The sequence below is a fragment of the Haliotis cracherodii genome, unplaced genomic scaffold (genome assembly GCF_022045235.1).
Source record: "Haliotis cracherodii isolate W230 unplaced genomic scaffold, xgHalCrac1.p SCAF_5, whole genome shotgun sequence".
In the NCBI taxonomy this organism is placed as follows: Eukaryota; Metazoa; Mollusca; class Gastropoda; order Lepetellida; family Haliotidae; genus Haliotis; species Haliotis cracherodii.
Genome location: NW_027266308.1, coordinates 26,736,593 through 26,747,971, shown reverse-complemented (window position 1 = coordinate 26,747,971; position 11,379 = coordinate 26,736,593). Strand labels below are relative to the sequence as shown.

General features: G+C 42.2%; 1 protein-coding gene across 1 annotated transcript; it reads left to right on the top strand.

Moving 5' to 3' along the window:
- Window positions 1-711: 711 nt before the first annotated feature.
- On the top strand, window positions 712-7,924 carry LOC139444313 (calmodulin-like). Its single transcript, XM_071225248.1, has 5 exons — window positions 712-969; window positions 4,561-4,585; window positions 5,059-5,193; window positions 6,924-7,163; window positions 7,599-7,924. Exons 1-5 carry the CDS (start codon window positions 967-969, stop codon window positions 7,622-7,624), a joined length of 429 nt encoding a protein of 142 aa, XP_071081349.1. The 5' UTR covers window positions 712-966; the 3' UTR covers window positions 7,625-7,924.
- Window positions 7,925-11,379: the final 3,455 nt, after the last annotated feature.

Below are 11,379 nucleotides of genomic sequence, written 5' to 3'. Positions count from 1 at the left end.
GTATGACGCGGCCGGGGATCGAACCCCGGACCTTCCGGTCTGAGGGCAGACGCTCTGCCACTAGACCACGGAGGCGGTCCGCAAATATTATGAGTCGCGTGATCACGAATGGTACATGTGGTTTTGTGCGTCCTGCGTTTGGTTTTACACCACGAGCCGGGTTGGATCTTCAGCAACACATGCTTGTCGTAAGAGGCGACTAACGGGATCGGGTGGTCAGGCTCACTGACTTGGTTGATGCATGTCATCGTATCCCAATTACGTAGATCGATGCTCATGATGTCAATCACTGGTTTGACTCGATTACTTACAGACCGCTTCATAGAGCTGACCATGGAATATTACTGAGTGTGGTGCGAAGTAACAAACAAACAACAACGTTATGCATAATAAGTTCGCGGTCCGCACGTATATACAGATATAAACCCAATCGGAGAACATTACAAACAAAAAAGGAAGAATTTTGAAATTCAGCCATATCAAACATTGAAACCAACATTTCTACCAAATTTCATCGATATGATATTTATTTATTTGTTTATTTATTTATTTATTTATTTATTTAATTATGTATACATGCATTCATACATAACATGTTAACCAGTAGTAGTCATCTTAATACCCGCTATAACGCCGGGGTAGTCTTTAAGCCCCCGCAGGCTCCGCCCTGCCGATCACTCCCACGACGTTTATCATCACACTGCTTTCACTTCTTGTGTGTTTGGTTTGTCCCACTGAAAGAAAAACTGCAGTACGTTATCCTAGAGTGTTATCTATCCGAGACAATCCTCCCTGGTATGTTAATCCTCAGTCATCATACCGTAGGTACATACAGGTGAGGTTTAACCAGTTCTACAAGCACCGCGCGTATTTATCGGGTTTCCGAAGCTGTGTGCACGTTATAGCGAGTACTGTTGGTATACAACTACTGCATCGCCACCGACGCAGCCTGACAAAGACACACCCATGGTGAGTGTAATATTGACCATATTTAACCCACGAAAACCATTCAAAAATGACATGTAGCCGTTTTGAAAAGTGAGTATTGGTTAATAATTACTTTAGCGCTGTTTGCATGTAACGAAATATTTAGATAAGGTAAATTGAAAGGCGTTTCGTTTCACATTCGAGAAATGGGGGCACGGGTTTCGTACTGTAGTGCAACGTTATCAGCGACGATACCAACTCTATTGGTGTTCATGCGGTTTTTTAAAGCTGCTATAATATCATCTGTATGAAACAATATCGCTTCACGTTTCTTTGGGGCTGGTTTAAACCTGTCTCTTCATTTCTTCGTTTACACCTGTCGTGTTATGCAAACCCCGTACCTTATCCTTATTAGGTGGTCTTAAGCACAGAGATTACAATGAATATGACGAGGCGTCATTTCATAAGGAGCGTTGACTCCAAAGTACAAAGATGTTAAACATCATCGCTCAACATGATAAACGATTAGTCACACATAAAAAAACCTCATGAAAACAGCTTAGCCTTCTGTAGATTGCAATGTCAATATATTGATAGTATAGCTAATTTCTTTCACAAAGCTAATTTCAATGATATTTCACGTGATAATTTAAGAATATTTATTTTTCATCACATTTAATATTCCCATAACAATATATTTCAAGAGATTATTAATGACAACACGTTAACATTTAACTTAATATTGCATGCATGTATTTGTTATACATGTACCATGTACGCTATACTATATGCATTGTTTTGATTACAGTGAAGACTAATTGTTAAGTTAAGTGACAGGTATTCGTTATCATGTCAAATAAATTTATCTTCTTATAAATAATTTGTTTTTTTATATCACATTTGACCATATAAGAGCCTCAAAAGTAATGTCAGGGAATATGTCTTAAAAACTCGATGTTAAATCAGGGAATATGTCTAATACCTGAAAATGTTAGGGATTATGTATATTCCCTGAGTGAATCAGACATTAAATATATTCCCTAAATTTCCGAGATTATACATATTCCCTGGTTATACATATTCCCTGTAACATATATATACTGAACAGTCCATGGTTGCCGAGTTATAAGCTATAAGAAGTATAAGTGATTTGACACACTCTTGATAACAGGACCTGGTGAATGTGCAGGTGTAGCGCGACCTGCTCCAATCAGGTCAGTGCAGTCACTGACGCCAACTGTAGATCATAAACCCTGGGCTTATCCCAGACCCTTGACAAGTTAACAGCATCCAAAACACATATTTGTACTGTTATAAAATATCATTATATTTAAATTGACATAATGTTTGTACAATGTGTTTTGTCCTCCATAATGTATTGTTTACTTAGGATAGTTCACAAAAGGAGAACATAGAGTTGACATTTCCATAATAGATTTACTTTACCTATAGAATTACCTTTGGCTGTTTTAACGAGTACGCTTTGTTTGTTTTGTTTGTTGTGTGTGCCGTCGTTGTACAATGACATGCTCAGAGAAAACATGGGGTGCAGACATGGGGTGCAGACATGGGGTACAAACATGTCACCTGACCTCCCGATCCATTTACTCGAATCCTACGACATGCGTTGGTTGTTTGGGGAGAATTCTATTCAGGTTCTCCCACACGCTAGTATACTATACTCTGACAAAATAAATTGTGACCGACCTCGATTTAAAAATAGAAATAAGTTTTTTTGACTACTTTTCGTCTAGTGTTACACCATATTGAAAGGTATTTTACATGAAACGTGTGGCAACCAACAATGGTTGATTATTCTCATTATTATTATCGAGCTATGCCGAATAATTATCTACATATATTGTTTCAAAATAATGATTCGCCGAAAACAGTTTGGACTAATGATGGCGTTCCCGGCCTGTTACCGCATCGCCCAAACACACCGTAAACTTACTCTGTCTAAACACACCGGGTAGCACAGCTATAACGCAGGGTCATTTGACGGGTCAAGTCTATATGTTTCGATAAACCATATCAGGACAAATATCCCCACTCGCATCTAGCAAACCCTTCAGGCAACTAAGCTCGACGGATACACTTATCAGGCACTCGCGTCACAACCGTTCGTAAAAAGAGACATTACTCGTAGTAACGAACACTTTATAGATCGGGGCCGAGGCCCATACAAAAAAATATCGAACATTAGTCCATGTAGATATGAATGTAAAAAGATAGCTTACGCTTACATCCATGAAGACAATTTGTAAAAGAAATATTCAAAAGCTTTATTTCAATACGTTAATGAGTTCTTCCTAGGCGACAGCACGTACAACAGTGAGTGAGTTGGGTTTAACGCCACTTTTAACAGTATTCCAGTTATATCGCGGCGTGTCAGCTTAATGTGGGAGGAAAGCCCGAAGTGATGCAGGCTTCAGACGTTTACCACTTCGGCGAAACCAACGAGCACGGGTATGGTGCTGACAAACCTAGAAACATAATCGGGGCGAACCGGGATTCGAACCCACAATCATAGGTTTCTGGCGTGCCCAAGAGACGCAACTCTGCACAGCGAAACGCGGCGCCTTAGACGTCTGGGCCACCCGTGCCCCCTGCATGTACAACAATTTCAAGCACTTTCATTGCGTCATTTGTGAGTGAATGAGTTTGGTTTAACAGTTCAGTTATATGACGGCTTCTTAGCCTCCGTAGGGTGGAAAGCCTTTGTGTTGTGAAAACCATCAGGAATTAAGTCAATTATCTCCGCTTGTCTCAAAGTCCGGATAACTCAACATATTTTCCAAGACTCCGGTCCAGGGTTAAGAGAGCATCACGTTATGTTAAGCTTTACGAGTGAGTGAGTATTGTTTTACGCCGTATGTTTTAATATTGCAGTAATATCACGGCCGGGAACACCAGAAATGGATTTCACACATTGTACCAAAGAGGGGAATCGAACCAAAGTCTTCGGTGTGACGAGCGACCGCTTTAACCACTAGGCTTACCCACCTCACTTTAAGCTTTACGATCAAAGTTTGAAAAGAATGTAAATACGTTCCTAGTTGCCTTTTAATCTGTAAGTAGATTATCAGGTTGTCCCAGTGTCATCTGCAATAAACTTGCCTTGATAGACCGCATCGCGTTGTAGCATCACAGGTACGTAGGCAGGAGAACACACGGCGCAACCTGCGCCCCAATCGAACAGATGGCGTCCGGTGTAAGTTGTACTGACGTTATCAAAAGCATGCCGAGCTAACGCGTGTAAAGGTTTGAAACGAAATATAGATTTCCTTGAAGTCACAATGACACGATGTGTGGTGTCAGATGCTCTGTGATGAATGGTGGTAATTCCCCTGCAGCAAATGTTCCCCGTTATACCACCATTGATATCCACAATACACTAAATATACCCCTGTAACCATGAAACGGTCCACGCAGGCCAGTATATGGTGGATTATCAGGTGTGAAAAGCAAGCGAGCTGATTGATTTAAGTTTGTGCACGTGGATTGATACCACAACAACAAGAAGGAAATTGGTCGAATGTTGGCGTATTTAATGTTTTTTTCGCTTGAACATTATTACCTTCAAACATTAAAAACCAAGATCAGAATTAACTGAATGTTTTTAATTTTCAGACGAACGAGGCCGTATCTGTTCCCGGTATGTACAATTGCTTTTAAAGTGTCTGTGCGTGTGCGTGCGTGCGTGCGTGCGTACGTGCGTGTGTTGGGGAAGGGGGAGTGTGTGTCGAGGTGGGGGGAGGGGTTACTGAGATTTTGTATGGATTTATTTTCAGCTGCAAAACCAGATATTTTCATTAATACTTCGACCCCTCAGTACAGATCTTTTGGGCGTCTTTACACATAAAAAAACAAGACTTGTTATACATACCAATGTTCATGCTAGTCCTGAGCACGGATCACGCAGTGGTTAAAGCCGCCAAAACTCCCAAGACAGTTGCTTCCCTTTGCCGTGCCAGGATGAGTATGAATCCCAGTTTTGCCCGACTATGATCCATGGTTTTCATCATGGCTATCATACCTTGGCTCAAAACGCAACCTCTCGTCATAGTTTAAATGAAATATGAATTATAATGACATCGTAATTAAATCCAAACATATGTTTTTTTCCAGATGTGTTCAAAATGTTTGACACGGATGGCGATGGCTATATACCAGCCAATGAAATTGGGACTCCTATCCGGGCACTTGGTCACGTGATCACTAATACAGAACTGACGGCGCTGCTGAGAAGTGTTCAAGTTGAGAGTGAGTTCAATGTATAATATCTCTGAATCATGGGCGCCTAGTAGTGGTAGCTGTTATTACATACCAATCTTATAACATGGGGCGGTATCTATGTCCTTTGTCGCCATACGTTTCGCCCTATGTTTCGCCCTATGTTTCGCTATATGTTCCGCCTCATGTTTCGCCATACGTTTCGCCATATGTTTCGATAGCACGCTAAGGATCGATCGAACCATACATGAAAACATAATATTTAAAGTTCCTTAAGTGAAGGTTGGTTGGTGGGTTGGTTTGTTGTCTAACGCCGCACTCAGCAATATTCCAGCTATATGACGGCGATCTGTAAATAATTGAGCCTGGACCAGACAATCCAGTGATTAATATCATGCGGATCGATCCACGCAATTGGGATCAATGACATGCATCAACCAAGACAGCGAGCCTGACCACCCGATCCCGTTAGTCGCCTTTTACGACAAGCATAGTCGCCTTTTACGGCAAGCATGGGTTGCTGAAGAGCTATTCTATCCTGGATCTTCACGGGCACCTTAAGTGAAGGAGCTGAATTCCATCATTCAAAGGGTATGGCAATAGCTGAAGATGCATCCAGTGTTTCGCGAACATCTTGTGTCATCACTGGTTTTCAGTGATCAATTCATATAACTGACACGGCTATTTTGCCTTTTTCGCCCAGTGGAATCTGTTTCGGCGGATAACCGAGACTGGTTATTCTCTGGCGTTGTCGTCTCACATGAACTGAATTAACTAACACTAACTTGCTATAGAATGTTTGGTCCGGTCTCTCATGTACCGCGGGGGCACGGGTGGCCCAGTCGTCTGTGGCGCCGCGATTCGCTGTGCAGAGTTGCGTCCCTTGGGCACGCCAGAAATCTATGATTGTGGGTTCGAATCCCGGTTCGCCACGATTATGTTTCTAGGTTTGTCAGCACCATACCCGTGCTCGTGAGTTTCACCGAAGTGGTAAACGTCTGAGACCTGCATCACTTCGGGCTTTCCTCCCACATTAAGCTGATACGCTGCGATATAACTGGACTACTGTTAAAAGCGGCGTTAAACCCAACTCACTCACTCACTCTCATGCACCGCAATTCGCTGAGCGGAGTTGTGTTCCCTTGTCGCGCCAAGATGCTGATCGTGGGTTCGAATCCGAGATTCGTACACATTATAATCCTTGGTGTCTCGGTACCATACCCGCGTTTGTGGGTTTCACCAAAGTGGTAAACATGTGCGACCTGCGTTGTAAGATTACTCAAAGTGACATGAACCTAACCTTATACGCGACATTATTGTGGAAAAAACTGTTTCGCGAACCAGCTTACAGCGTGTAATGGTTACTGCCCTCATCCCCGTGGGAACTCTAGGTTACCAATATAGGTCCCAGGACCACTTTGCGTGTCTTAAGATGTGTCTAAATAGATCGGATGGTCAGGGCAACGATTGTCATAAGTCTATATTAAAGTATGGGAGTTACGATCGTGTTAGTGCTGACCGCTTTATGGAGCCCGTCACAGGCTCAGTTTTGTGTGTCGAGCGCGGAAAGCTTTGCCAATTTCTGGTTTGTCTGGGAGAGATTCAAATATTTACGGGCCGCCCTTATATAACTGGAATTAAAAAGAAGAAAAACCAGATATACACAGTCCTGCTACATTATTATGCTCGTGAGAAAGTTGTTTAGACTGACTTGTAATGAGTGAATGTATTATATACCTAATTCTTCACATCACATACAGAACGCGGGAAGGTGGATTTGAAGACGTTTCAGAGAATGGCGGACTCAATTCAACCGTCAGACACCAACAGACAACTTAAAGAGGCCTTCGAGGTCATCGACCGAGAGGGAAGTGGGAACGTGAACGCCACAGAACTGCGCCACCTGTTGACAACCTTGGGAGACAGAATGACAGACGATGAGTTCAACGTTCTCCTGCAGGAGCTGGACATTGATAAAACAGGGAACATCACGTGTTCAGGTGCGGAGAAGGGGGAACCGATGCGTTGTATTATAATCGTTTAACCTAATAAAACATAGAACTCAATCATATATAGACAGCATTAGTATGTTATTTCGTTTGATATTATGCATAAAACAGATTTAACCCCGTAATGGGAACAGATCGCTTTCGTAGTCTAGTGGTAGAGCGTCCGCCCGGGAAAGCGTGAAAGTCCGGGGTTCTATTCCCGACAGCGCCATACAGAATTAGGGAACCTTAGCAAAATATACATGTTTTCAATGAGTGGGGTATAAGATGGTGTTACTTTTTTTTCTTTGTTTTTGTGTGTGTGTTTTTTTGTAATTTCATTAACCACTTGTTTTCAGAAACATACTATTGTAAAGAAAATCAGAGCGATTTTATTTAAGTGGTTTACAAATAATTATCTGCTATTTTCAATCTTTCTTGTCACAGATTTCATCTACCTGATGACCAGATAACCTGTGGTGGTCATGTGACTGAGGAACCAACCAACCAGCATCAGCCTAACAACCATCTCTTCTGGGACTATTGATGATGCCATTGATGAACACCGCACTCTGTCGCCTCCAATTTCCCCAATTTTTAAATCAGCTCAGCTGGTACAATTATAATCATGTCTGTGGTATATTCACATAGTATATATACAGCATAAAACTTTAACATAAGTCGAATGTGATGAATATGATAACCAATTCACCTTTTTGCCCGCATCACCGCATCAAGAATACATGACTGTTATATTGAGTGTTACGATTGTAAATAAAATTATGATATTATAAAGAATGTGCTTCGCATTTTATTCACGAAAGACCTTAATTTATGAGTATAAATGGGCATAGTGTGGGGTATTATGAAGACTTTTTGGGCCAACTTGGCATGATTTAAAAACTGAGCAAAACGTGTGACAATCAGGCGTTGTGAGTTGTGTACACGTGTGGCCCAAAACATCTACATATTTCTCAGTCATATTTTGGCGGCTTCGTACCAAAATCGTTTACGGATTGAACGATTAAAGATATCTGAGTGGGGTATCGATGCTAAACTGCAGCATGGTATCTTATTGGACTGGCGCTATAAAACCGACACAAGCAGACACACGCACATGCACGCACGCGCATGTATGCGCACACGCACGCACACATGCATGCGCTAACCTTATGCAAATATGCACCTAATACAGGTGAAAGTGGTTAGTTGTCCATTATAACCTGTAGCTTCACATGTTCGATCGGGATAAGACTTTCTCCGTGGTCTGGTGGTAGATCGTCCACCCGGAGAGCGTTAAAAGATCGTACTTGGTGTCACCCTGTCTGGCGCTCGGCATTAAGGGAAGGGGCTAAAAGACTTGTCGGCATTGACCAGTAAAAGCAGCCAGCCACACACACACACACACACACACACACACACACACACACACACACACACACACACACACACACACACACGCATGCTATATAAGTGAAATTATTTTGAACGCGACGTTCAACTCCATTTCACCTCACTATACCACCAGCGGGAAATATCAGAAGTTTTACAAATGTAGGCTCGATATTGTCTAAGATGACATCTGTATTGTTATAAAATGATTTTATTTAAAAGTTCTAAGGGCAACAGGCCCATAGACATACAAAGACATCATATTTGGCATATTAAAGAATTTATACATATAACTTAATAGCCATTACACGAGGGGGGACATTTTAAGTTTCATACTATTAGTGTGATTTTATACATATAACTTAATAGCCATTACACGAGGGGGGAGATTTTAAGTTTCATACTATTAGTGTGATTTTATACATATAACTTAATAGCCATTACACGAGGGGGGACATTTTAAGTTTCATAGGGTGATACATATTTACAGCTGATTAATAGACAACTTACTATTTTTTGTGACCGTAATATAACAGCAGCAATTATCAAGATTCTGGGAACTTAGATGCTGCATGTGTTTGGTACATTTTTTGTTTTCATTATATAAATTGGTACGACAGGAGTATTCAGTGATGACATAGACAATGGTCGCAACATTTCTTTGAGAAAATATTAATCGCTACTACAGCTAAATTCACAACATGGACTCTCCATTCACGTGACATGGTGCCAGATAGACGCCCAGAGGGCTATCGTGACGTCACAGCGAAAGGGAGTGTTTGGAATAGCACCACTCACTCACTCACTCACTCTTGACGCAATGAAGGCGAATGAAATTGTTGGTATCTCAGTGGGCTAGCACTGTAAAACTGGCCACAGCCGTGCTGGCAATCACACACCTGCACGTCGCTACATGAGTGCAATCATCTTGCACGTCCCCCTGATAGGTAGACAACATGTTACAACACAATATACGAGGGCTGGCTGAAAAGTTCTAAGCCTAAGTGGGATATCTCAATCGGATTGAAACAAACTTTTGCCACCAACAACTACAATCATTTAATGAACCATAGACATAAGAACTGCAACTGTAGTGTTATTATTGTCTTTGTACCAGGCCATCTTGTGAACCTACCCATTGAAATCACCAGAAATGGACAAAACTGGCTTTAGTGCAGTCATCAAGTACTTGCAACTGAAAGGGCTAACTCCATCACAGATACATGCTGACATGGTCTCCACTTTAGGGGATGATGCCCCTTCCTTTTCCACTGTAAAGAAGTGGGCTGCGGAATTCAAGCGTGGCAGAGAGAGCCTTGACGATGACCAGCGTCCAGGAAGACCTTCAAAAGCAACCATTCCGGAAAACATTACCCGGGTGCATGACATGGTGATGGCTGATCGACGATTGACCACTCGACATATTGCCAGTGTTGTGGGCATCTCTCGTGAGAGGGTTGAGCACATTATCACCAACGAGTTGGGAATGACAAAAGTTTCTGCTAGATGTGTGCCAAAGCTCTTGACAGCGGATCAGAAACGTGTCAGATTCCTGACGTCCCGTGACAATTTATACCGTTTTGAAGCAGATCCCGATGATTTTTTGGCCCGATTTGTAACCATGGATGAGACCTGGATTCATCACTTTCAACCAGAAACCAAAATTCAGTCCAAACAATGGAAGCATCTGGAATCACCAGCCCCCCAAAAAGCCAAGTCGGTTCCTTCTGCTGGAAAGGTGATGGTTTCAGTCTTTTTGGATTCCAAGGGTATTCTGCTGATTGACTATCTTGAAAAAAGCCAGACTATCAATGGAAGATATTATGCTGACCTACTGAGACAGTTGCGTGAAGCTATCAAAGCTAAACGACGGGGAATACTCACTTAATGAGTCCTGTCCCACCAAGACAATGCTCCTGTTCACAAATCGGTGGTTGCCATGTCAGCGATCCATGATTGTGGCTTCGAACTCATTGACCATCCCCCTTATTCACCCAATTTGGCCCCGTCAGACTTCCACCTATTTCCCAAACTGAAAAAGGAACTAGCCGGTCGCCATTCTCCTAGTAATGATGACGTCATTTCCGCTGTGAATGACCTTTTTAGGGAGGCTGAAGAAAATTTCTTCTTGACCGGCATCCAGGCCTTGCAGCATCGCTGGCAAAAGTGTGTAAACCTGGAAGGGGACTACGTGGAGAAATAAATGAAAACCACCGACTTGGCACGGGTCTTTCACAGTTCGGCTTAAAACTTTTCAACCAGCCCTGGTAGGTCATGGTCTTTAGCGATAATTTATCTCGACAGTACAGTTATCTCGAAATCGGTTCCATCAGTTCGAAATCACCACATCAGTTCATTCCAGCCTTCGGGTCCTCCGTCTCAATGTAAAAGTACAAAACCATCTATGAATTAAGGCAGCTGATTTATTCCAAGCCCTGAATCTGCGAAAACACGTCTACAAATAGATACTAGTATATACAAAATATCACATGAAAGAGCAATTGTGTCCATAATTATTGTATTTTGTTCCCGGTTTTAGCTTAAATCACCCCCTCAGAGGTTCCGTGTTCAGATATAACCCTTTAAAGGACTGGTGTCCCAATGCTATCCTGTAAACAGGATTAATACCATACACAGGCTCCACGATTCTAAGTGCTAATTGTTATGACAGTTGTGTGACGTCCGAACTCCTCTCACCTAGGTCTACCGCGAAGCAACTATCGATTTGCTACATGGTCGCCATGGCAACACGGAGACGCCATTCTCACCACGGGGAGGTTTGCCGAATAACACATTCAATTGCTCTTCCTAATCGATATATTTGGCACTTAGTCAG

Bases quoted from the DNA above. Each gene is read 5' to 3' on its own strand.
- LOC139444313 (XM_071225248.1), top strand. The intron at 4,586-5,058 runs GTATGTACAATT...GTTTTTTTCCAG, and splicing joins CGAGGCCGTATCTGTTCCCG to ATGTGTTCAAAATGTTTGAC. The intron at 5,194-6,923 runs GTGAGTTCAATG...CATCACATACAG, and splicing joins GAGAAGTGTTCAAGTTGAGA to AACGCGGGAAGGTGGATTTG.